The 27901-nt window shown below is 44.3% G+C and overlaps 1 protein-coding gene across 6 annotated transcripts in view; it reads right to left on the bottom strand.

Moving 5' to 3' along the window:
- LOC144761789 (uncharacterized) overlaps positions 1-27901 on the bottom strand; it is a 367002-nt gene that overhangs the window by 104941 nt on the left and 234160 nt on the right. For all 6 annotated transcript variants that reach the window (XM_078647041.1, XM_078647037.1, XM_078647038.1 and 3 more), the window contains 2 exons: positions 7582-7681; positions 7431-7482 (listed from right to left, as the gene is read on the bottom strand). In XM_078647041.1, the coding sequence (XP_078503167.1) occupies positions 7431-7482; positions 7582-7681 (152 nt within the window). The remainder of the gene's footprint in view (positions 1-7430; positions 7483-7581; positions 7682-27901) is intronic.

The raw sequence follows: 27901 nt of genomic DNA, 5'->3' as shown, positions 1-27901 counted from the left end.
GCTAGGTCTTCCCTGGAACGGAAACAAGCATCTTGGGACCGGTTTCAGGGTAACACCCCTCATCAGCCAAGTTAGCTTGAATCCAGTGGCAAAGTGAGCAAGGGACCCATGTCTGGGCATACCCTGCCAACTTAGGGCGAAAAAAGCAAACACAAGGAGATGATGGACGGAACGCTGAAACTGTTCTGACACTTACACTCACCACCAGTCACAGATCTGGGTTGAATCCATCATTGTTCTTTAGCTCACTTTGCCACCCCAGTTTACACCAGCTATATGCAAATCAGTCTTGACCCTGTGCCTCATGGGAAAAGTCCAGCCCAAACTGCCAAGTCAGGTCTTCCCTGAACCAGAAACAAGCATACTGGGACCAGTTTCGAGGTTACACCCCTCATCAGCCAGGCCTGCTTGAATCCAGTGGCAAAGTGAACATGGGACCCATGTCTGGGCATACCCTGCCAACTTAGGGTGAACAAAGCAAACACAAAGATTCTGATGTAGATGAAGGATGATCCCTAGAAGGACTCCAGCAACTTTCTGGATCTTGAAAAGAACAGAGACCAAACTTTCGTCTTGGACTGGTCACGGCGCAGTCTTATGTGGCAATGTCCGTTCAACACTGACGACACCCTCCGCATCGCCGAACACCTACACTTCCAGATCCACACCGACCCCAACACCACCCTCAGAGGAACCCTCTTCTACAGACCCCCCAGACCCCGAGCACAGTTCAGCGACTCCAACGCCGACTTCGTCAGCACACAGGCCCTTGCCTCCACGGACTACATCCTCCTCGGGGACCTGAACTTCCACCTCGAGAACAACAACAACCCCAACTCTGCCCCCCTGATCGACAACCTCACCAACCTCGGACTCGGACAACTGGACAACGCCCACCCACTCTGCTGGTCACACGCCTCACCCCATCTTTTCCGCAAGCTCCCATGTCTCCTTCAACCACACCCCCGAACTCCACTGGACCGACCACCGTTGCATCCACTTCACCTTCCGGAAACCCACTACACAGCACCGCACCCAACAAATGCCTCGCCGCTGCTGGAGCAAAGACCAGCTAAATACCACCCTCGCCCAGAGCCCACCCGCAGACCCGACCGACCCCGACGTCGCCGCCCGCAACCTCAGACAGTGGATAGACGACTGCCCAAACACCCTCGCCCCGCTCACGAAACCCTCCAACAGCCACACCAGAAAGAAAGCCAGCTGGTTCACAGTAGACCTCAAGGCCTCCAAGCAAACCTGCCAAAAGCTAGATAAAAACTGGATCCGTGAGCGAACATCCGGAAAGCTACCCAGCCCACAAGAACGCCACCCGCAGACACCACCACCTCATCAGATCCGCCAAGAGGGCCTACTTCAAAGATCGCCTAGACAACAACGCACACAACAGCAAAGAGCTCTTCAACATCATGAAGGAACTCTCCAACTCCAGCTCCAACACCAATGACATCCCGCCTTCGCAAGACCTGTGCGACTCGCTGACCACCTTCTTCCATCGCAAGATTGCAGATATCCACGACAGATTCAACGCCAAGCCCGCCCCGACAACCGCTGAGACCTCCGCCCGCACGACCACCACCGGCACCGACCGCCTGCTCTCCTGGACCAACATTAATGACGACACCATCAAGATCATGAACACCGTCCACTCCGGATCCACGTCAGACCCATGCCCACACCACATCTTCAACAAAGCCAGCACCACCAATGCACCCCATCTCCGGAAAGCCATCAACATCTCCTTTGAGACAGCAACTTTTCTGGCGAGCTGGAAGCATGCCGAGATGAACGCCTTACTTCAAGAAACCCAAGGCGGACCCCAAGGACCTCAAGAACTTCTGACCCATCTCTCTGCTCCCATTCCCGGCTAAGGTCATCGAGAAGCCCGCATGCTCTCCTGGACCAACATCAACAACACCATCAAGATCATAAACACCTTCCACTCCGGATCCCCGTCAGACCAATGCCCACACCACATCTTCAACAAAGCCAGTACCACCATCGCACCCCATCTCCGGAAAGCCATCAACATCTCCTTCGAGACAGCAACCTTCCTGGAGAGCTGGAAGCATGCCGAGATCAACGCCTTACTCAAGAAACCCAAGGCAGACCCCAGGGACCTTAAGAACTTCCGACCCATTCCCTGTTCCCGTTCCCGGCGAAGGACATCGAGAAAGCCGTCAACAAGCAACAGACCAGCTTCCTCAAGGAGAACAACATCTTGGACCCATCCCGCAGCAACCACAGCACTGAAACTGCCCTCATTGCCGCCACCGACAACATCAGGACCCTGATAGACAACGGAGAAACCGTGGCCCTCATCCTCCAAGACCTGTCAGCTGCCTTCGACACGGTCTGCCACTGCACACTACGAACACGCCTCCACGACGCCGGGATCCAAAAGAAGGCACTGGACTGGACCACCTCCTTCCTCTCCGGCAGTACACAGAGCGTCCGCCTCCCCCCTTCCGCTCCAAAGCCACCGAGATCATCTGCGGCGTACCCCAGGGCTCATCCCTCAGCCCAACGCTTTTCAACATCTACATGGCACCACTCGCCCACGTCGGCCGACTGCACAACATCAATATCATTTCCAACGCCGACGACACCCAGCTGATCCTCTCCCTCACCAACGACCCCACACCGCCAAAACCAACCTCCACGAAGGAATGAAAGCCATCGCCGACTGGATGAGAAACAGTCGACTGAAGCTGAACTCGAACAAGACGGAGGTCCTCATCCTCGGACCCACCCTATCGGCGTGGGACGACTCCTGGTTTGCCAACCGCACTAGGAACAGCACCAACACCAATCGCCCACACACGCAACCTAGGGGTCAACCTCGACTCCACCCTCTCTATGACAAAGTAGGTCAACGCTGTCTCTTCCTCCTGCTTTAACACTCTCCGCATGCCCTGCAGGATCTACAAGTGGATTCCCACCGCAACGAGAAGGACGGTCACCCAGGCCCTTGTCAGCAGCAGACTGTGCTACGGAAACGCCCTCTATGCAGGAGCCTCGGCCAAACTCCTGAAACGGCTCCAACGCATCCAGAACGCCTCTGCCCGCCTGATCCTCGACATCCCTCGCCGCAGCCGAATCACACCCCACCTGAGAGACCTGCTTTGGCTCCCCGTCAACAAAAGGATAAACTTCAAGCTCTTCACCCACGCACACAAAGCACTCCACAACACCGGACCAGCGTACCTCAACAGCCGACTCAGCTTCCGCCGGCCACGCCCTCGCCACTGTCCCCCGCATCTGGAGAGTGTCAGCTGGCGGCAGATCATTCTCCCACCTCACCGCCAAGACATGGAACACCCTCCCCATCCGCCTATGGCAGACCCAAGACCTACTGACCTTCAGACGACTCCTCAAGACCTGGCTTCTCGAACAGTAGCAGCACCCCCCTACCCCCTACCGCCTTGAGACCCTCACGGGTAAGTAGCACGCTGTACAAATGCTTTGATTGATTGATTGATAGATTGAATGTTTAGTTTCACCTCACGGTCGCACATTACGCTTGCGTTGATTGACTCACAATCGCTGACTCGACCCCAGTCACCACTGGCCGACGTGAAGATTTATCACAGCATTTGTTTCTGACAGTCCATTCAGGGCTTAGACCTATTGTCTTAGGGGGGCGACATTTCCCTTGCACACCTTAAGAATTTAGAAACATTTTCTGAGGTAAGACGTCTGGGAGATAAGAGATCCAGATCAGCATGTGGTCTCATGAAAATTAGGGAACTGACGTCAGCGCACAGAGGTGGCCCTTTTATAGGTCCTGCATTCCATTCCCAGAGCAGGATGACATCAGTCCAGAGCAACTTGGCACCACTTACCGGCCCTGCAAGGTACTAATGAATATTTTCCAGATTCAGTCTGCCACCTGAGCTTCATCCCTGGCTCCACTGAGCTCTCCTGTTCAGCGGAGAGGAGTCGCTGAACAGGATTTGCTGCTGCGGAGAAGAACGTAGCTGGAACTACAGTAAAATCAGGTAGAATGGCGATGCACATTGGACGAATTGGCGAGAAGGTAGGTCTAGGCCTCCTATTGCTTCTCAGAGCACGTTTTGCTTGACAACCTTCGGAGTCACAAGTTTTGTTTTTTGGCTGTTTGTACACCATTAGCACCACTTCCAAGGGTCCATGTGCAGGTTCAAAGTGGTTGGAGCTTTTTATGTCCTTGTAGCTCAGATTAGCAGGCCTGTCAAATAGCCCTTGGAGTCACTCTGTCAGTCCTGAGATCAAGCAATACAGTAAGCCTTAATAGGAAGGGCAGTTCTCTGAGGCATGAGGCAGTTTTCTGAGGGTCCTCCACAGGTATAGGAGTGACATGAATGGTTGGTTCGAGGGTTCTAATTTTATACCTGGTGCCATCTTTAAAGTGGAAGAAATGTCTAGAGATTGCCACCACCCACCCCTAATAAATGGTTCTGGAATTTCCGTTCCAACACATACATATGAGAAATGATTTTGCTGCTACTGGCAAAATTCTGGAGTCTAAAGCACACATATTGTCATATAGCCGTTGGGGTGATTGTAGACATTGCTAAGTTAGCATTAGCTCTGCTGCCATGACGCTGCTTTTGCGCAAGTTACTACATTACTTTATTTTGCAAGACTGTTTGTGCATTTCACATGAGAACCGTCTGCTTTCTGTGTTCTATGCCTGTTCCTGGAGTTTAGTCTGAACACCGAGTGCAAGGTCGATAAACAATGCCCCATTGTTATTCTGTTCTGGTCAGTCCTTAGCCCTTTGACAAAACATGCTACACAGCTGCGGCTGCTGGAAACTAGTGCTTTGATATTATGGAGATGTATGTTGGTTTAACACACACTTAACACTTAACATTTAGGAAACATGTGTGTTCCTCGGTAACCTATCTCTATTGTCACTTGTCTGAACTTCCTAACTCTGCATGGAAAATTAGTTCTCCCCACCCTTACCAGTGAGCTAATTACTGTATGCACTGTTTGCTCCTTCTGTATTTGTCCCATTTAGATTTGTTGAGCTCCATAATAGCCTGTTTATTACGTATTGTCCTAATGACCAGACTGGCATACTTCAAAAACACGAAGACTTGTAAAGCGCGTCAGAAAATCCATTTAACCAGTGCAAATAAGTCTAGTGGACCAAGTTGCTGTCGTGTGTTTTTGGACTGAATGCAAACCCTTCCGTCTTCTATTACTCCACTATCCTTTTTGAATCCAAATAACAAACTCGGATCCACAGCTTAAATTAATTTTATATCTCCCTACACTAATTCATCACTAATCCTCTTTGGCTACTCGCAGAAAAGCACTTTGATGCCTCGTCAGTGGTAGTAACCGCTATATAAATACAATTACAATACAATTAAAGCGCATTGCCTCTCTTACTTTCTGACTCTCGAGTTAAAAGTAAGTGCCTTTTTTCTTTTGCGTGGCCCTGCAGTGCCACCTGCTGATCAATTGCTATTGGTGGTCTTGGTAGCAATATTTCCAGTACCTGTACACCAGTCTTTACAACTATACTGATGCATGAGCTTTTTGGCCATAGATATAAGCAGTCTTTCCGGTTAATTTATTTTCTTTCCTCACTAAACACTCTACTAAAGCCAGCTTGTGCTTACAGTCTCTGCTCAGCTACAGTCCCTCCATCCACTCTTTGAGACCACTGCATTATCTGCTTACTTCAGCTTTCAACACTAGCAACTTCATTCTCATCAATCGCATCACATCCAATAAAGCCACTTCCTCACCGTATATCTTCCTTCTTTCATGGATGCAAAGTGCCTATTCCAATGAGTTACTAAACCTACTCTGAATAGAAACGGGTTTGTGGACGTTTCACGGCTGCCTGACTCTTGCCCCATGCATTGTGGCCCTCCTCCGCCTTAGGTCCTCTCAACGGTGAGTTTTCTTATGGTCTTAACACCTACAATTTCTTAACAATCTTGGCATGTTTTATTTGCTGTTTTATACATCACAAACTCAGCCCGAAGGTTTGACAGCGCTTTGCCTTTAGAAGACATCATTAGAGAAGCCTGTCAGACGAGCTTTGGTCGGCTTAGGGCTGTATAAAACAGCAAACAAAATAAAAACCTCTCCTCTGGTTTTTAATTGTTTCATAATGCTCATTGCGAGTGGTGCACTGAGATCCAGTTTTTCTTATGTTTAACAGGGATGAACGAGGGGAAACATTATTTATCTGTATACGCATGTGAAATGGACAGAGGATACAGCCATGAAATAAATGATAAAAACATTAACTTATTTATACTTCTCAATTGGTCATGATCATGTGATTCTTAGATGGTGATGTGGTTCTGTGCTGATAAATCTTTTGTGTTACAAAGTTAGAGCCAACGTCTAGGAGTGAGCCCATGTTTGCAACATCTGTGTGTCAGGCAACTTGATTGCCTGCCAAGAAAAAATGCTGGTGCTTTCCAGACCATGAAAAGTCTCTGAACACCTTTGTGCCCTGCCCCAATGACAGGCATAGTGAGTAATTTGCACTGCCTTTAATCCTCTCCTCAATAGCGTTCAAACCTGCGGCATTATAAACAGCCACCCACAACATAAACTTGCACAGACACTTACAGGTGATCCACTGCATTGTAAAAAATATTGTATGCTTCATAGTTTTTACTGTTTTTTCCTGTTCTCTTCTTAATGCGGGGTGAGGGCATTTCACAGCTCTTTGCAAGTTTAGTTCATGAGCTCACTGGAGTATGCACGCATATCAAACGTGGAAACGTGCTTGGGCACTACATGTTTTATTTCCTTCGTATTCCGCCGTTTACCTAATCTCACTGCGTTATATTACCACGAGTTACAGCAAAATATATTGGCTTTCTGAATAAACAAGTCATAACACTTTTAAGGAGTTTCAGTAACATATATTGCACAACTGCTCACCAAGCTAAATCTCTCAACACAAAATGAATATTAATCACATAGGCGAATCCTAATGCATTTACCTATGCTTGTCTAAAAATGACCAGTGCCAGTTTACTATTTTCCAGAGCACCAGGCATTTCAGTCAAATTTCATATATTCATGTCTCACTGAATTTCTGTTTCGGGGTTGGAGCTATTAAGTTTGAATGTACATTACACCATGCATTTAGTGAGACTAAATGAGGGAGAGTTACAACTTCTGAGATGAAGAAGAACTGTCCATATATACTGAACTGCATTTCAATTTAGGGCAGGAACCAGAGAACAGCTTTGTAGGTCAGGGTAAACAGGCTAAAATTAAGAAGATACCTTATTGTTAGACCTTTTTTAGCTTCAGACTAAACAGGCTATACTCTAAATGCATTCTTGTATACTTTTTCTTTAATGCCTTTTAAAATGTATAAACATAGGTGATAATCACGAGGTGGGGAGAGGATAACAAAATGATATATAATATATACTTGCCTCAAAATCTGTGCAAATTTCCCCAAGAAAAAATTAATTTCTTTGTTCATCTCTGTTAATAAACCAATATAGAAATAATGTTAAGTATGCGTTTATACAATAGGTAACAAAAAAGTGATAACTACATTCTTTAATGATGGGTTATTCTCACCATTTAAAACCTTTTCAAGTGCCTCCACATTGACATTATCAGTAAGAGCAGAATCTTGTTTTGCTGGAGAAGGACACCAGGAGCTTTCTGATTCTTCCACCTACAAACACGTAGAATGTGTCGATGCGATTTGATTCAATATACTTTATTCGGTTTGTTAGAACAACCATAAAAGCATTTACAAGAGTTTAAAATACACATTTAAAATCAATTATGTCATTTGATCGCAAATTCCATAGCCATAGAAGACAGTGATGGTAACATATCTTACAAAATTAACAACACGGCATGATACCAAATTCCATAACCATTTACAAACAATGGCTAATCATATCGACATTATGCGATCTCACATATATCTGTTCCTTAATCAGTTTACAGTGACAATATCTTTCGTTACATTAATTGCTTTAAAAATGTATAATGCTACATAATAGCAAGTTCCCAGGTCGTTCAGTGCAAGAAGTAAATTCATAGCATCATGATGCGATCTTACATTGTTTTTTATAAAAAGCGGTTTCACATAAAAACGTCTAAAATACAAATAAAATTGACAGATGAGTATAAAGTGCACAGTGCTTTGTTTGGAGAACTCTTTGCAAGGGCAAGGGGTAGAATCCAAGGGGCATGTTTTCATAACTGGAAATGCGACTAGGTGATGTACTATACCTAATATCAATCTAGTGAGCACATAACGATGTGAGGATTTATTCACTTTAATCAGATAATCTTGGATTCTTCAGATAATCTTGGATTCTTCTTTTGGATTCAATTGATTAATACAATTTAAAGCTTGATTGTTTCTCCTCTTACAATTTTCTTTTTTGTATAATAAAAACGAATCCTTGATTCCCTTTTTGTTTAGGGAAACCACTTGGCCCGGGTTATCAGGAATCTGGATATTAAATCGCTAGCTGTATGTATCCATAATATATTTTAACCACAGGATACGTGATTTCATCTTGAGGAGTAAACAATCTTTAATAATAGATCTAGTAAAAGCTGTTTCATTTTTTTTTTTACATTTCAATCTTTATTCGGTTTAAAAAACCTTGTAAGATACAACATACAATCATAATACATTATGTTACAATATAATACGTAATGAATCAATAGCAGCGGGTAAAATGTCAACACATTTCCTTTGCATAAAAATACCTAAAATTCAGTTCATTTTACAAGCCATCCACTTAATTGACTAGATCGTGATTGGCCCCTCTAGTATACAGAACACTAAATATACAAATTTGATAAAAAAATAAATTAACTGTTTTGTTAAAAAGAAGAATACACATCAGGACAGTAAGCAAGCAACATTTAGCAGCTGACCAATACGTAAAAACATGGTAAAGTAGCCTATTTCATTAGGTTTTTAGGTTTTTCATCCTCCTAATCAAGGCTACACATAGGAGAAAACGACTTAGGCTGAACACAATCGTTTGTGCAGTGTCACCCTTAAAAATTCTAAGTCCAACCTTAATTTGTCTGAAGCCTAGCCTTTTACAGATTGGCTTGAGCCATTTTTTCCTGGCTCTTAGGTAAGCTGGGCATATAAATAAAACATGGGACTCATCCTCTTTCAACCTCATCTCGCATAGCTCACATATATCAGAGCCAGCGGCCCCGGCCAACCCCTTATTACAGGTCCAGCTGGTTGTCCTTTCTTTTAGTTGTAAGATACCATACCGGAACTTTAAATATAGGCTTTTGACCAGTGGGGGGTAAATTTCATCCATAAGGGGCTCTAAATACATAGTCATTTTAATTTCGAAAAATTTCGAAGTTAGGGTCCCTGTTCTGGGGTTTAATAACACTGAGTCTCTGATGTAATCCCATTACCTTTGCTTCAAAATCTTTTTTGAACTATTTGTGAGGGAATCAGGATCAAACCAAAAGTCACTTAGCCCTAATTTTTCAAACCATTTCTTGACGTACTCTAGCCATGGCAAATGCGTACTATTCCTTATGGCCAATATCTCTTTCAATGCTTCTCTATAATCTGTCAGCTCCTCAACGGACCATAAACGGATCCAATAAAGGAGCGGACGAAGAGAAGCGTAGTCATCTGTACGTCTAAAGTTAAGGTCCCATAATACCGGTGTCAGTGGTGTTGACCCTGGTATCCCAAAGAGTTGCCTAATAAAGGAATTTTCCCTCACTCGAAAAGTATCCTTTGAGGCATAAGCCCAAAGGTCCGCACCATAAAGTGAGGATGATTGTACTTTATATTTGAATAATTCAATAGCTGGTGAGACTGCTTTAAAATGGCTATTCTTATGCCTCTTTAAAATCGGACACTGATTTTGGGTCAGCCTTAGTTTTGAGTTCTCCAATTGCGTCTTCCATGTGACGTGACTGTCTAAAATAATGCCCAGGTATTTAAAATTGGGGACTTCTTCAATAGGTTCATTATTTATCTTAAAGACCTTTTTAAAACCTTTATGAGGGTTGATTGTCATAACTTTTGTTTTAGAGGAATTAATTTCTAATCCCTTGTCATGACAATACAAACTAAAAGTATTTAAAAGGTTTTGGAGTCCCCTAGGTGTTTGAGAAATTAAAATCGTGTCGTCTGCAAACAACAGTGCCGGAACGGCTTGCCCGCTCAATTTGGGAGAGTCATGCTCGCAGCCCAAAAGAGTTTCGGGAATGTCATTAACGTACAAGGAGAATAAGGTAGGTGCCATTACACACCCCTGCCTTACCCCTTTTGCTATTTTTATTTTCTCGCTAACTTCACCATTAGGTCCCCATCTGACTCGTGCATAATTATTCTCGTGAAGTCTAATTAAAATTTGAAGGATATTTGCAGGGACGCCCATCTTACTTAGTGTCTTCCATAGGGCTTCCCTTGGAACCATGTCAAAAGCTGCCTTCAAATCTACAAATGCCACGTATATATGGGAACTTCTTATAATCGTGTATTTCCAGACTAAACATAAAAATCTAAAAACCTGGTCTATAGTGCTTATCTTTGATCTAAAACCTGCCTGGTATTTTGTGTAAATAAAGTGCTCTTCGATCCAAGAGGTGAGCCTACCAAGAACTTGTCGGGCAAAACTTTTTTGCAACACGTCAATTAGGCTGATAGGCCGATAGTGTGAAGGATTTGACCTATCCCCCTTTTTGAACAGTGTTACAATCTCCGCCCCCTTCCAGGTTTCTGGAACAGGAGCTCCACAAACAATTTCATTGGATAATAAATTGATGTAGGGAGCCCAAATATAATTTTCGTGTTTCCAGAGATCACCTGGTATTTTATCAGGGCCTGGGGCTTTCCCTGTCTTAACTGCCTTGATTGCTAAAATTGTTTCTGTCAAAGAAAAGACAAGAGGTGTGTCATGGGCTACCAAGGGAGCCTGTAAACTATCCCAGCTTTCAGTCTCACTTTGACTTTCACAAGAATAAAGCAAGGTAAAATGCTCGACCCATGTTTTCTCCTCTAGAAATTTATCTTTGCATTCCGTAGCCCCCCTGGTACCTCTAGCAATGAGGCTCCAGAAGGAAGTCTGGTCTCTGCACTTGCATGCATCCAGCAGATCTGACGAAGCCCTTTCATCCCACTCTTTTTTGGCCATTTGCAAGGTTCTTTTATACTGAGCTCTCTTAGTTCTCACAATATTCGCTGAATCCCCCCTAACCGCTGTGATTAGATCTGTTTTAGCTTTCCGGCATTTCTGGTTATACCAAGTAATCCCGGCTTGTTTACTTTTCCGGGCGTTTTGTGGTCTCTTTACCGCCCTGCTCAAGATCTCACCAAGTTGGTTAATTAGATATTCATGGGATTTTACCAAAAGCGGACTTTGGATGGCAATACTGTTCCCTAAGAGGGCAGACATGTGCCTCACAAATACATTGTAGATTTGACTAATAATTTTTGTATTGTCTAATACCACTGGCCACTTCAGGGATCTACGGTTGTTTGCCACTAGAGGGTCCTGTGGCAAGGATACTGTGCTACTAACACTTTTATCAAGGGTTATGAAAATCTGGGTCTGGACAGATAGAATCAGGGGATAATGATCACTCTCTGTACGGTCATCCACCATTAAATCGATGGTCATAGGCCATAGATTTAAAGAAACCAACAAATAATCTAAATGGCTGTGGGTCACCCCTCTAGTAAATGTTGGTTTACTGGGGGAGTCTGATGGCAACCGCCCATTGCAGGCACGTAGGCCTGATTCTAGAGTTAAGTTCAATAGTTGTAAGTCACTCACTGTACAGGGTGCTTTGTAGTTTGTATCAACTAAAGGAATATTGTTGGCACCGTCCTCATCCTTATAGATGTCTTCTAAACCTATGATAGGTTCAAAACCTCTGTTGAAGTCACCTCCTATAATTATTTTTGCATTTTGATCAAACCCTGTCACAATATTACTCAAGTGGGTTACAACTGATGATTCTGTACATGATCGATGTGGTCTACTATAGATATTGATCACATAAATGCTGCAGCCCATAGTGTTTTTTAACTCAAGTAGTAACAGGTCGGGGTTATTTGTATCATTTTGCTTAAAGGACAGGCCTCTTGTAATTTTTACCCAAATTGTTAGGCCGCCAGAAGGTCTTCCCCCATTTGTATTTACTGCGGGGATGAAGAAGGATCTGTAGTTAACCTTAAAAAAGTTCTCAAGCCCCCAGGTTTCCTGGAACATAATTAAATCCCCACTAGCCAGGTAATCATGCCAGGCCGGATCTGAAAGATTTTTTTTCAGACCTGCAATATTCCAACAAATGATTTTTGTTAATTCCGAAACCCCTGGTTCCTTTGTTACCAGCTGCGGAGTCATTGGTCCATTTACATCTAGATGTGGTGTTCGCACCATTGTGTCTACGGAATGCATTGACTGTTGAGGGTTTTCGGCAAGTGCAATCTGTTTTGGTGCAACTACAGAGGGCAGACCAGAATGTATATGATTTGCACCACATGACTTTGTCAAAGCCCCTCCATCAAGTCAATCGCAATCGGATAAACCAGCTAGGGCGTCAAACCTATTTGAGGTACTAACTCCCCAATTGTAAGATGGAGCCCCAAAACCCCAACCATTTGTAGGTACATTCCATCTAGGTGTAGGTGTGATAGGAAACGGTGGATTCAGGTAAGTACCCGGCCATCCTCCATTATAATTACCATTACCTATAGGTGCTGGGGTATTAGGGTGCAATAAACGCTGCTGCATACCTGGCCATCCTCCATTGTAACCAACAGTACCTAAAATCCCACAGTTATTTGGTGGTATACCAAGCCCTCGTCTACCCATTAGATTCAAATTTTGTCCTGGGGTAATATGACGAGGAATATTGTGTTGGTTGACTTGCCATGGGCCAGTCCTATCTTTGGAGACATGGTTTGTATCACACATTGTAGGTCCCCCACCCCATCCATTTTCTCTCGCTATCCAAGCTGGCTTCAGGGGCTTATGGTTATTGGCTCTTTGCGAATCATTATAAAAGAATTCCAATGTGAGGGGGATTATGGAACTACTTCTTCTTTGTGGTGGTAGTATGTTGGGTAGAATATCAGGAAGAGCAGATGGAGTTGCGAAGGTTAGTATCACACAGTCACCCTTCCATTTCTTTTGTTTATTCCCTATGCATCCAACCCTCCTTGCCATTTTAATTTCGTTAGCCAGCCGTTGTTCCCCCCCCCCTGGGCTATCCGCAGGTTATTTGACAGCCAATATAATGCCTTGCTTGTTAGCGACGAGGCTGACTCAATTTGACCCGGTGATAGGGTGGGTGTGTTAGCTAACACTAACACTAGTGGTGATGCTTCAACTACAAATTGTGTAGAGTTATCTTCTATCGCTGGGGGCACTGTGTCATGTGATGGATCAACTAATTGAACGAAAGGGGCTTCTAATGGCAAGTCATGAACGATATGGCCGGTTTGTGGGCATTCTGAAAGAGTTGGCCCTGGTGGCGTAATATCTGATGTTGACCCAGATTCATTATCTTCCTTTGAGCAATCATGGCCGTTATTGACATTACTTAAAACATTTCCTATGGCATCTGTTAATACATTTTGAGTACCTCCCAATTTCTTTATCTCTGCAGAAAGTTTATCAATCTTGCTAATAAGTGGTTTGATAATTGTCTGAATTTTAATTTCTAACAGCTCCGCTATTCGTGACATTAAGTCCTCGTCCAATATTTCCCTCGAATTGTTCTCCTCATCGTTCTGGTGGGTACTTTTTGGATTTTGCAGTGGTATAGCCTTGCTTTTTCCTGAGCGTGGCCCTCCACGTTTGTTTTGTAATCTGCGACAGGCTCTGACTGCCCTTGCAGACTGCTTTGCAGGTACTTCATCCACCACTTCCTCTTTTTCATCATTGTCTACAGCCTCGATGACAACCTGTGCATCTAACTCGTTGTCCGCATGTTGTTCAATATCCGTCGCATTCGTTGTACTGATGTCAATATTAACATTTGCTGAGGGAGCTGTTTCCAGAACATCACTATTAAAGTCTAATAGCAAGGACTCGTTTGATTGTGAGGAAGTAGGTGGGCTCAAAGAATGGAGAACAGGTGACTGGGACAGACCCAATGATTGTCTGCGCTTGCTGTTTATCTGAGTAACCACTTGGACAAGATAGTTTTCCATAGTGTTCTTGGGTGTTTCAGATACCAAACGATGATTTTTTTTAGGCATTATTATGCAAGATGTGTGATAGTCTTACACCCACAACCCAATAAAATAACAAGGTATTAGTTTCAATATTTTAAAACAAAAGTCTTACGTCAATGCCTTGTGCAGGTCTCCAATGGGCTTGTTTCCTGGTTCGTAGAGATGTTTTATCTGCTGTCCGCTTTGCAGAAATAGCCCCTTCCTTATCCAAGCTCCAGACTAAATCGATGTCAGCTATATGGCCGGTTTGCCGACCCCCGTCTAAATAGCTAGGATTTTGGAGCCGGTCAACAAGAAGGCTTTTGCACCCCCACTGTCTATGGAGTAACAGGAACTACTCCCTAGAGCACAAGGGTAGATTTTAGAGGGATGGCCTAGCCTGGCCTCCTCGTGCCGCTGAGGGCCGTAGAGGGCCCGCCCTTTGCCCGGGCTTAGCCCCGGGCGTCCCGCTCGCGTCCCGCGACGCGGGTATCTGCTCTGCTTTATCCGCCCTTCGCGCTCTCCGTGCGCGTCACCCAACGCGCCGCCGCGAGGCCTGCCGGGTGTTGTGGTTCCCGGAGCGGCGGAGCGGTTTTACTGGCAGAATGACTCTCGGCGGTGGCGGCTTCTCCCAGGACAGGCGCGGCGTGTCAGGTAAGTATCAGCGGTCTCCCCCGCTTTGCCGGTATCTGCTCTGCTTTATCCGCCCTTCGCGCTCTCCGTGCGCGTCACCCAACGCGCCGCCGCGAGGCCTGCCGGGTGTTGTGATTCCCGGAGCGGCGGCGCGGTTTTACTGGCAGAATGACTCTCGGCGGTGGCGGCTTCTCCCAGGACAGGCGCGGCGTGTCAGGTAAGTATCAGCGGTCTCCCCCGCTTTGCCGGTATCTGCTCTGCTTTATCCGCCCTTCGCGCTCTCCGTGCGCGTCACCCAACGCGCCGCCGCGAGGCCTGCCGGGTGTTGTGGTTCCCGGAGCGGCGGCGCGGTTTTACTGGCAGAATGACTCTCGGCGGGGCGGCTTCTCCCAGGACAGGCGCGGCGTGTCAGGTAAGTATCAGCGGTCTCCCCCGCTTTGCCGGTATCTGCTCTGCTTTATCCGCCCTTCGCGCTCTCCGTGCGCGTCACCCAACGCGCCGCCGCGAGGCCTGCCGGGTGTTGTGGTTCCCGGAGCGGCGGCGCGGTTTTACTGGCAGAATGACTCTCGGCGGTGGCGGCTTCTCCCAGGACAGGCGCGGCGTGTCAGGTAAGTATCAGCGGTCTCAGCTGTTTCATCTTTAACCCATATCGATCTCCATATCAGCCGTGGCCGCATAGAGGTAAAATCTGTTAGGTATGTCAGATCCACCTCCCGGTGTATTAATTCAGTAGATGCTGAAGGAGGTAGACTTAGGAGACGTTTTAAAAAAGCATTTTCTTCTTGTTGTAGGGCCTGGCAACAATAATAACCCCAAACTCTACACCATATAAGGCTCTAGTGATGAATCTCTTAGCCATCTTGGAACAGACATAAGATAATTCCTGTGTCCATTTCCCATTTCAACTTTAGGTTACCCCTAGGTAGCAGAATGTTTTAATAGTTCGAACTGGGGATCTATCAATATAAAAGGTTTTGTACTTCGTTGCTTTGGTGCCATCTTTGTTTTTATTAATTAACAGTTTCCTTTCCCCTATGAACATGCTGAATTTATCCATGAGTCGTTGTAGACCGATCAGGGTCCTAGACAGTAGCACTGCATCGTCTGTGTATAATAAAAGAGGTATGGGATTACCTGATATTAACGGTGCATCTGCCTTTTCCAACTGCAGCACTTTATCAATCTCATTAATAAAAAGCAAAAAAAGTAAGGGAGCAAGGACGCAGCCTTGGCAAATGCTACGTTTTACATCAAAAATTGAAGTGCACTCACCCTGTGTCCCATATCTCACTTTGCAGGATAACATTTCATAAAGCCTTGCAAGAAAGTGGCTAATGCCTATAGGTCTTCAAATGGTGGGCCTGCACTCTGACTTTTGTCAAGCTTATTCAATTGTATCCAACTTAAAATCTACAATTGTATGTGTTTTTGCGTGCTAACAAGTGTGGGGGCGCGTGCCCAGAGCCCTCAAAAATGCCTATAGGTGCCACCAGGTTAAGTAAAGTAGGCCACAGAATGGTGTGATCAACTAAATCAAAGGCACTACTGAGATTGGTGAAGCACTTGTACATTGAATCTGACTCTTAAAACAACCAGCTGGAAGATAAGATATTATTTCGAAATACTATGTTTCTTATGTACATTGTCACTTTTGTTTAATTACCGCACGTGTAAACGCTCTGATACCCGCAAGGGTCAAGGTTCGCGCTATATAAACCCTTCAAAATAAAATAAATAAAATAAAGTCCTCTTCTAAAACAATATTGCGCTGCAGAAAGTAGATCATTTTCATTTACCCATTCCTCCAGTCACAATAATAAACCATTACTCATCACTTTTACGGATGAATCTAAAAGTGATATGGGGCGATATTGTTTGGCTTCTGACCTAGCTCCTTTTTTATAGACAGGGACACTAACTGACTGACCCCATAATGGGGGTATACACTCGGTCACTGCTAGATTAAAAACCTTTGTAAGAATTGGCCCCCACAGATCAACCTCAGATTTATATACATTGGCTGGTACTACGTCAGCACCTGGCTTTTTCCCTCTCCTGCTTCCCCTTAGTCCTTCCTGGACTTCTTCCACTGTAATATTTAATGGTAAGGCAGGCCACTCACTCTGTTTTAGATTTTGTGCCATGCATGTAACAAAACCCATTGGATTAAAAATGCCCCTAAAATGTGATACCCACGCTTCGCATGTACCATGGGATAACAATTCTGGGAGTGAATCATCCCTCAAAAACGGCATGTTTACAGAATCCCAAAATACCTTAGTATTTGTGGTCTAGAAGAGTTTGTCCCATGGTATTTCCTGTAGCTCCCTTTTCTTCATATCAATGGCAAGTTTATAATTATATCTTAGGGTTTTAATTATTACATTGTCTCTCGTCTTACAGTGTAGGGCTTTTTCAGTTGCTTTAACACTTCAGTACAAGTATGGTCGAACCACCCCTTTCTTTTTTTCGTTTCCTCCTTATTGGGAGCCGTTAAAATCCTGTCAATAGTAATATTAATCTTTGCAAAGTTAGCAATCAACTCCCTATGGTCTACCTCTTCTTTTAAACAATAATTAATCTCTTTGTTGCATTTTAGGATGATTTCATTTATAACTTTTTGGGGTTACACTCATCCCATCTAATACGGGTCCCATTGGGCCTATGTGGGGCAATGTTTACTACAGTACCTTGGTGCATTGACCTTTTTATGCCCCACATTTGAAATGACATAACAATACAATTGTAATCACTTAATTATAATTGGGCAACCCGTGGGGTATTGCACATGTAGGTAGCGCTAGATGAAATTAAAACATGATCAATAATCAAAGTAGCATTCCTCCCAATAAATGATAGTATCAGGTCCCCATCTATATCACAGGCATACTTTAATATTTCAAAATCATATTTAGCAATCACTGTGTTTAACACTTTCCCATATCCATTGTGTGTAAGATGTATACAATCATCCCCTTTATCATTCTTTATGCCACAAATATGGGTAGCTGCCAGAGATAATGTTTGGATGTTAAAATCTCCAACCCATATAAGTACCACATTGTTACTAATGGAATCTAAGAAGGTACCTAGCCCTTTATCCAAATCAGCTACAATGTTACTCCTGTTAGTGTCAAACACATTATTATAGTAGTTGACCAACCACAATCCCATCCCTCCCTTATTGCAGTGCATCCATATAATCTGTGAGTGTGCCCCAATTGAAGCAACCTTTTCAACAGTTACTGGTAAATTGTCTGAATTGAGGGTCAAAAGCCCACCTTTCGCTCTTCCAGCGCTTGATGGTACAGCCTCTAACCAATATGATGAAATCCTTCTATATATATTGGGTCGAGGCACCAAGTTTCTTGCAGGCTAATCATATCTAACCCATTAAAAACATCTTGCCATCCTAACTTGTCTTGGTTATTCATAAATCCTGCAATGTTCCAAGTTGCTATTTTGTAACCATTTCCTATACCGCTCTCTAAAATAGCAGTAGGGGTCTCCAGATGACTATCAGCGCCCGTTTATATCGTTTAAATTATTACGATTACTTTCTTTGCTTATAGTATCCGATGAAGCCCTATCAGGAGGAGTGATTACCGCTTGTGATATCATGCTACTGTTAGTATCACATAAATCAATACAAGAGCTATCAGCAATTATGATGTCAGATGAAGCCCTTTCAGGAGAAGCATTTACAGCTTGTTGAATCATATGACTGTCTGCTAGCCCTATTCCAGTAGAGCTGATATCAATACTGGACTGATAGTTACCCTTTTGTCAGTCAATATCTTGAAGATTGCTCAAGGCCTGGAATCTATTCGAAACCAGTAGCGCATTTGGGGGTGAGTGAGCATATCAAAGGGTGCCCATAGTTGGCTGTGTTCTTCTTCTAGCCTCAATTGGGTCGGCCTTAGATGCCTATAAAAGAACCCAAGGGGTAATAGAGGTATATTTTGTTCATGTTGCCTAGACGAGCCTACTCTGTCTATGGTAATTATTGCCCATTGTTGATTTTTAAAATGAATAATAATACAATCCCCTTAATGGGTCTTACGTAAGGGGCCTATCCAACTCACTCCTTGTGTTAGAAGTATTTGATCAGCTCCTTCCACTGGAAATCCACCGTTCTTAGTTAACCAATGCACTACTCTGTTCTTTAGGTTATCATGAGACTCCTTTTGACCTGGCTGTAATGGGGGGATACTAACCAAAACTGCCACATAGGGGCAACATTCAGGTGGTAGGTTTATGGATACATCTACTCTACCTTTATTGGCCCTATTCTCCTCACTCTCGCAGTTTATAATGTGGGATCTTTCGGGGCGAGATCTATACACATAGGCTTGCTCCGCTTGATTAGCCTCTACCTGCTGCCTTTGGCTGATGTTATTTACTAATGTTGGTCTCCCAATTGTTTCCTTTGAAGTTGATGAGTCGTTTATGCCCCTTGGTACATCCCTTTTCATGTCTTTACTGGATACCTTTTTTGAAGGGTCAATTATTTGTGATGATGGACCAGTTGCCCCTTCCCTTATAATATCTATCTTTTTCATTATTAGTGCTTATATCCTTAAGTATACCTAATCTTAGAAACTTCAGTAGATAATTTATTACGTTTATCATTAATCGACGTTAACATTTCCTCTATTTTTCCTATAATGATAGCTGTCATTTGTGCATTTATAGGCATATCTTGCTCAGTTGTGCTTTTACAGGCTAGGGTGGTTAGTCTTGTCCCAGCTCTCACGGTAGGACCCTTCACGTTCTTAGTAGCGCCCATCGTTACTTTTCTACTCCCTTTCTTTCTCTTTGGGGTAGGTGTACCATTTGGCGTTTGGGCACAGCGGGTATCAGCTTGTACTTTAGGCTCATGATCTAATACTGTTACAGGGGTATCGGGGGCTCCTTGTCCCATGATAGGGATTGATTTTTCCAGGATGATACCACCTTCCGTAACTAACCCATTATCATCTACTGGTAATCCTCCTGCCGTTATGCCTAGCCCAATAGAGAGAAAACACCTAGGGTTTGGCTTATGCGCAGCAAGGCCACGCCAAAATATCATTAAACAAAGTTGAATGCCAGTGCTGCACTGTTCTTTAACCATTAATTTGAGAACCAGTGAATAAAACAGCTGCCCTCACAAAACCACTATTTCCATTTGAATTAAATCAAAAAAACTTTATTTATATCTGTTTCATCACACTTTGCAATATTTTCAAAAGCTTTATTAGAACTGCTCAAAATTAAAACTCTAAACAGTCAAAATCGCTATCAATTTTCTTTTAGGAGCCCCTTTAGGAATTGAACTTAACATTCACTCTCTAAAAAACATACTCTATACACAACATACATACATACTGTGTCTGAATCATACATCTATACACCTAGTTCTCACATCCGTCCATACATTTTCACATCATACATACAGAATGCCCACCCTGGGGTAGCTTCCCAAAACCCTGTTTTCTGGTGTAGCACTCAAAATTCGATATTTCATGAATACAAAAACAATACTTAGAATCCAAAGGCCATCACCCAAATTAAACACAGTAAACAATTTAGCGACGGAATAAATCAGTTCAGATTGGCCTAAGCGAAGATGTGGTCTACGCGTTTCGAATCTCCCACAGTATGGGGATTCTCCTCAGGACCAATACTTTCTTGTTATCTGAACTACTTGCAATCCTGTCTCAAGTTTTGGTTACGATGAGTACGTTGCATGGCTGAATGGTGGACTTCTATAATGTGTATTGACCAATTTCTGTTTATGTTGAATGGCACCAGCCAAAATTTTATTGTATCCTTGGCTCAGGGCAGTGAAATCAATCCAGGCCTGGCTCTTTCTCAGAGGCTCCGAATTCAAAACGACGGGTTGGCAATCCCCGATCGCAACGCTGACTACACAATAGAATATCCTCCTCTTTAACATCTTGAGGCCTTAAAGTAGTTATATTCTAATAGTAAAGTGCAAGTACAAGTGCAATGTGGGCCTTGAAATAATTGTACTTGGATAGTAAAGTGCAATGCAAGTGCAATATAGGGGTCTGTTCTATTACAATCATAATCTCAACCACAGAATAAAACACAGTAAGATAAGGTTAGTACAACTAGCATAATTGCCATAAAAAGGAACAGTACTTTTAAAAAAAAACATTTTTATTCATTTTCATTCCAGCAATACAGGAAAACAATCTTAAGTGCAGATAATCAATAAAGCATTTCACATCATCATCAATGTTACATGTAAATATGAGAAAGCCACAGTTATTCATTATTGTAGCATTTAGGACCCAACTCCCTTCACGTATTCCTGGGTTATCAGTCCTCCTCTGAGTGTGAAGCACTGTCATCTCGGTCTTGTGGTGGATCACATATATTCCCTCTGTAGGCATTCCAAGCCCCTCAGATTTTGTTCCATTTTTTGGGGCATCCCCTCCTGTCAAATACTGCTCTTTCAGTTATCATGGCTGTATCCATATCCCCACTCCATGCTGCTAGACTAGGCACCTCAGCTCCTCCCCATTTTGTGCTATATTCCTTTTTGCAACCATCATGCCTTACCAGACCTTTTTTAAATTTTTATTTTCAGAACGTTTTTTAAACAAACATGCCATACAATGAAATACAACACCTCCTCAACCACAATCAGTTCCCTGGGCAGGCCACTATAATAGCATCCCAAGTAGGCAGTATCGGAGCTCTACGCACTCCTCTAGATTCTTCTTTCCAAATCACTTCCTCTAGCAATCTGCCCACTTCTTCAGCTTCAGCCCTCATCGATATATATCAGTGCCACCGGCTGTTTTCCAGCTCTTTGTCAGCTGTCTACGGGCGAGCATTAGCACCAAATCCACAAACCTGTCCATCACCTTTTGGGCTGCACTGCATCTACACAGGCCCAACAAACTAAATTGCGGAGTACACTTAAAGTGCCTATCTGTAACTCAGCAAACAACTTTTAGGACACTGGCTCAGTACAGTGTCAAAGTTGGAGAGAACCACACCATATGGTAGAATCCCACATCGACCACACGGCATCGAGGGCATGCTGAGAAAGGACCAGGGTACATGGCATATCGGGGTAAGGATTGCCCTGTGTAGGTAATAACATTGAATGAGTATAAATCGAGCATTCCCGGAAACCTTGGCGGTTAGCTCCAGGTCCTCTTCCAAGTCGAGCCTAAGTCCTCCTCACAGCTCTGCTACAACTGAGTTTAGTTTAATCAAGCCCTCTTCAGCAAAGCTCTATAAATAAGTAACACATGGACTCATGTTCTGGGGGTTCTGAAGTGTCATGCCCCCACCACTCACTGACTCTGCCCAATAGCGCCCTGTGCAGCAGGAAGTGTCCCAACGGGATGTCCTATGCCTCCCTCAAGTCCAGAAAGGAACAAGCTTCACTCCCCGCAAACAAATTGCACAGCATAGTATGTCCCACCTCCATCCACCGGTGCAGCCCCAACCAACCCCCCTGGGTGCTGCCAACGCAGAGCAACTTTCAAGGGTTGCTCGCATGTGTACAGAGCCCTATTGCGTGTTCTCTGTAATGCCCGTGCCCATGAAAAATGCGCAGTCCTGACCAACATGTTCTTGTCAGGCACCATGGAAGCAGGGACCGGTTTTAATAAGATGCTAGTTAAGAGAGTTTTGGATGGCAATTTACGTTCCTGGTGGCCCAATTTATCCCAGAGCACTGACTGCCATTCTAACTGTGCAGCCAAATAATAAAGTTCAAAATACGGCGCTGCCAGTCCTCCCTTATTCACCAGCAATCACAATTTCCATAGTGCCACTTGACTCCGGGAAGTCCCCGAGTATAAAGTAAGGAGGATACCATCTAACTCCCGAAAGAACCCACGTGGGAGTGCTACTGGCAGGGCTACAAATAAGTAGAGGAGCCTCGACAAAACCACCATCTTTGCAGCTCAGGGCAGCAATGGTCCGGCCAAAGTTACCCTAGTAGATCAAGTCCCTTTGAGTGATAAACGGTGACTCCTAAATAGCAAATGGTAACAGATTCACACCGTAGCATCTGGACGGACGGGAGGGTTCGAGCCTCCCCCGGGTCAGTTCTCAGTGAGTATACGCAAGACTTGTTCCAGTTAACCTCCAGGCCAGATAAGTGTCCAAAATCTCTCAAAGCTGCTACTGTCTCCTCCAGCTTGGAGTTGTTACCTCTTATATATAACAGCATGTCATCTACATACAGAGAGAGGTACAGTCACCAAGATCTATAGTCCCCTAAAGTGACCATCGTCTGGAATTGTGCATGCAAATGGCTCTAAAGCTAGAGCAAATGAAAGAGAGGACAAGGGGAAACCCTGCTAGGTGCCCCGCTCCACCGTACACGTCTTACTTAGGAAGGATCTGAACCATGTTTTCTGTCTCAGTCGAACCATGAAACCAAGGCAATAGGAATAGGAGAGTGGACCTCTTAAAGAATGCCCAGCCGCCAAAAACCTGGAAATGCTGGAAGTCCCATAGGAAGAAGGCAGCAAAGATTTGAAGAATTTGAAGATTTTTTTGGGTGAAGTGGATTATGAGACCCTTTAGATTTTCAAATATCCCCTCTATCTAACTACAGCAATTTCTCCACTTGTGATGTCCTCACCAAAGCATGCTGTCCCCGAGTCATCATAAACATAGGTCTCAACTGGGCCCTAGTTCATATCCTGTTGGTAACGAGCAGCTTCTTTCCACACTGGACAGTCCAGGACTGCTTCTTCCTAGAACAGTCAGCAGCTCAGCTGGAGGTAAGTTCCAAAGGAGCATTCAAGTTCTGGTAAGAAGTCTTCCCGGCTGGTTCTTCTGAGATCTTCTAAAGTTCAAACAATTATAATTTACTGATCCTAGAGGTAAACTGGAACTGGTTGTAGGAATGTAGTGCCCAATCAGAAGGCTTACCATCTTCAAATTTGGACTCCCTGACTACAGACATAGGGAACATCTTTGCTGGCATGTTCCAAGCTTCCTATAGTGAATTGAGATAGGAGTGACACATGCTGAAGGGCTTCTGTATTTGGAGGTCACAGGCCAAGTGTCACAGATAGCTTTGATCTATTGAAGGACAACAGACCGCCAAATACATTTCAGTTAATTTCTGTTTTTGTGTGAATTCTAGCCTAGAAACCCAAATAGAGTGAAACAACATTTGAGGTCTCTGAGGCTCCAAGGATAAGTGAAGCCAGTATGGCACTCTCAAGAAACAACCTTTTCATATTATTTGCACAATGCTTATTGAAGGGGACCTTATTAATTTGTGTATGAATCTGCATGTTCACCACACCTATTTACCTTCCCGCAGCACATGGTAAGGGGGAAGTGAAGGACTCCAGTTATGGGAGATAAACAGATTTTATTGAAGAGAGTTGATTGACTCTTCTCTTATGGATATACTTCAAAACTTGGACCCATCTACATTAATAAGCTGCAACTAATTGTTAGTCTCCACATAGACCAGCGAGAGGACATTTGTCACCCTTTACTTTGGGTACCAGTGTGACTTGGGTGTACTTCCAATCCAGAAGAGACCTGTGATCTGATGGAGCAGCAACAAATTGTGGAGTCCTTCCAGTTGTCCCACTGGAGGAAAATGTAAAAGGTCAAATAGAATACCAAATCCGAGAAGGATGGTACAACTATTCTGACAGAGCAAAGACCTGTGTTCGTACTTGTCCATTTTGTTTTTGTTGAATATTTGTATTCGCATTTGAAAAAGATACATCACAACTTTCATTAAGTATAAACCGTAAATTTTGCACAATATCCTTTCAGCAGAAACAGTTTCAGTTATTTTATAGTCACCAATATACCTTATTCCAACAGTTGAGGTCAGAGTTCTCACATCATGCATTGTTCCTAGGGGCCTAATCCGAATCTGAACTAGTATCGTCATCATCTGAAGGAGGTTCGCAGATGTTTCCTCTATATACATTCTATGCCCCCCAAATTTTATTCCATTTTTTGGGACAGCCCCTACCGCGAAACACTGCCCTCTCTGAAATCATGGCTGCATCCATATCATTCTTCCAAGCCGCCAATGTAGGCCTCTCCATTCCACCCCATCTCTGCGCTATGTTTCTCTTAGCCATCATCATACCCAGTGTCATCCAACCTTGTCCCGAGCGTGTAAGATCATTGGGTTCCCATATATTTAAAAGGCAACGCCTGGGTTCCGGCAGTAGGGAAACTCCCTCAGATTGAATCATAGTTCTCATTACCTGTGTCCAATAGTCAGCTATTCTGTGGCAGTCCCATATGGTATGGTAAAAGGTCCCTTCCTCACCACAACCCCTCAAGCAGTATGGATGAGCTATCCGTCCTATTTTATGTAGAGTGCTTCTAGTGTAGTAGGAGCGATGTAGTATTCGCAATTGTACTAAACGGAGACTGGATGGGATGCCTACTTCCTTTGGGGATGCCAGCACCTCTTGCCACTCTGAGTCATCAATTTCTCCACAGTCATAAGACCACTTCTCCCTTACAGGTCCTGTTGGATCGGTTACATTATTCACCAGCTTAAGGTAAATTAGGGAAGTCGCTTTTAATGGCATGTAGTCTGTCAATACCCTGTCCTCTAGTGGGGACGCCTCTGGGACTACCGAGTCAGGTGTCAGTGCTGTCATTAATGCGTGCCGTATCTGTATATATCTAAACTGTTCCGATGGGGCTAAATCATATTGCTGTCATATGGTCTCAAAGGAGAGTACCTCCCCTCTCTGTCATATATCCCCAATCGTAGATATGCCTAAAACATCTCAACGGTCGAAGCCCTTGGTGTGCCTAAGCTTCCCTAACCTCTTTGTGTCCCACAATGGAGTAAGCTGTGTCATTATCCCCTGCCACCCCAACCTTGCCTGCGCTGTATGCCATATTGTGAGTGTGTGTCGCAATGGCCCAAACTTTGTGAGAGATAGTTTTTATCGTAAAGGGGGGGCCAGTATACCAGACAGTCCCAACTGTTCTCTGTCTGCTTTTAGAACCGGTTCAGATTGCAGAAGATGTAGCCATTGATTGATTACTTTTAATTGTGCCACCCAGTAATAAAGACATATGTCCGGGAGCGCTATGCCACCATCATACCAGCCTCTTATCAACTTGGCCTGTGCTATACGTGCGGGTTTAGGACCCCATAACAGAACAGACACCTGCGCCGCAATCGCTCTAAAGTAGGTGGTGTGTACGGGGTACGGCGTATTTTCCAAAATGTATAGAAAGCGGGGCAGAGCCATCATTTTAAAAAGTGCTGCCTTGCCCAGCAGGGTTAGTGGCAGTGATTCCCAGTGTCATATGTCCCGTTTGAGACGTTCGAGTGGGGGTTGCAAATTTTATGTGTAGAATTCTGCAGAGCTAGCTGTGATGTAAACCCCTAAGTATTTAAATGTGCTTTTTGCAGTCTGTAATGGACAGCCGTCCGGTAGGCGTGGCGGTGGGCCAAGGAGTATGTACATGGTGGATTTAGACCAATTAATAGAGTAACCGTACGCCCGCCCATAGGCCGTGCAGACATCCAAAAGGGTGAATATAGAACGCCTTGGGGAGGTGAAATACAGCAGGATATCATCTGCATACAGGGAGATCCTATCCTCCCAATCATTTGTCCACTTAAGGCCATGAATAGTCGGTTCCCATCTTATCCACTCCGCCAGCAGCTCCAAAACTAAGGCAAATATTAGTGGTGACAGCGGGCAGCCTTGACGCGTACCCCTGGCTAAGGGGAAATCTGTCGATACATGGCCATTAGCTGTGACATGTGCCATAGGCTTCGTATATGTCAGGACTAGGGCGGCTTGCGGTCTAGGGCCCGCCCCACTCTGTAATCACATGTGCTTGTCTTTATGCTGCAAATCGTTGTGTGGCAAAGCTCATGGGTCAGCCCTTACTGGGCGTTGGTGGTTGAGGTGTGTGAGAGAACTAAACCACAGGAACAGACCTTTGCCTTCTTAAATCTCTATCTGTTCTGTGGGGGTCCCTATCCTTATCTGTGGCCGCAAAACATTCTGTATGTTCTGTTCTGTGGGGGTCCCTGACTGTATTTTACTGTTCCCTTAACTAGAAACCCCGGTTGTATGTTCCTTTAACAATGCTTCATCTTTCCTCAGCATGCGTGAGAAAAGGCACGGGCGTGGTCACGTTAATGTGCACGACCGCGCCCAGTCTCCCATGCTCACTATTCAGCGTCCTTTGGAAGAAGAGGAAGCAAGTCCTGGAGCTCCGTTTTCTGCTTGGCTCTGCAGTTTCCGGTTGTAGCGGTGGTGAGTTCTAAGTGCCAGAAGGACTCAGGGGCAGTTTTTGCGTTCTCACAGTGGAGTTGATTTCCTGAGCGGCTTCGCATCCTGATCGGTTCTTGCAGTAACCTTGGGCATCCCGCTAGGCGTTTTCCGTGAGTGCCGGCTCCTGCATCGCCTCACACCTCAGTCTGCGTTCAGTGAGTAGAGTAGGTCATACTCTACAGGTAGGATCTTAATTTAGAATCTTGCTTAAGAAACATTAAAAAACAGTGCGCTGTGAACCATTTGACTTGAAAGCTCATTTGCATACTTCTCGAGAGTTCCTCGTGATTCATGTAAACCTGTGTAGTGTTTATGTTTATGGCATGAAATTCTTGAAAACGTATAAAGCAAACAATTTCTGTGCTCAGTACAGTAGGAAAAAACTGTAGTTAGACTAGAATTGTTTTGGTGACAGTAACCAATTGATAGAATTAGTCTCAAAAGGAGTCAACCGCTTTGATGGCTATAAGCTGTTGATACTGTAGTTAAGTATTACGCAGTTTCTGTTTATTAGAGAAAGAAAAACCTACAATTCATTGGAATTTTGTGGAGATCAACAACCACCTGATGGTCAGAACATTGCCTGCTTAAATGCTCATAAGTTGGTTCGTGACTTAAGACTGAATCTGATTTTCTAAATTACGCTTATGGGCAAAGTAGAGTTATTGTATTATTATTTGTAGTTAACTTTTCCTTTTCAGATCTCCTTCCCAGCTGTCCCCTTCCTAATCCCTTTCCCCTCGCTTGATCACTTCAATACTCTGTGTAATTATTACAATCAGAGTTGGAGGTA

Source organism: Lissotriton helveticus, chromosome 6 (assembly GCF_964261635.1).
Source record: "Lissotriton helveticus chromosome 6, aLisHel1.1, whole genome shotgun sequence".
In the NCBI taxonomy this organism is placed as follows: Eukaryota; Metazoa; Chordata; class Amphibia; order Caudata; family Salamandridae; genus Lissotriton; species Lissotriton helveticus.
The sequence above is the reverse complement of the archived record's forward strand: the minus strand, read 5'-3'. Positions and strand labels throughout refer to the sequence as shown.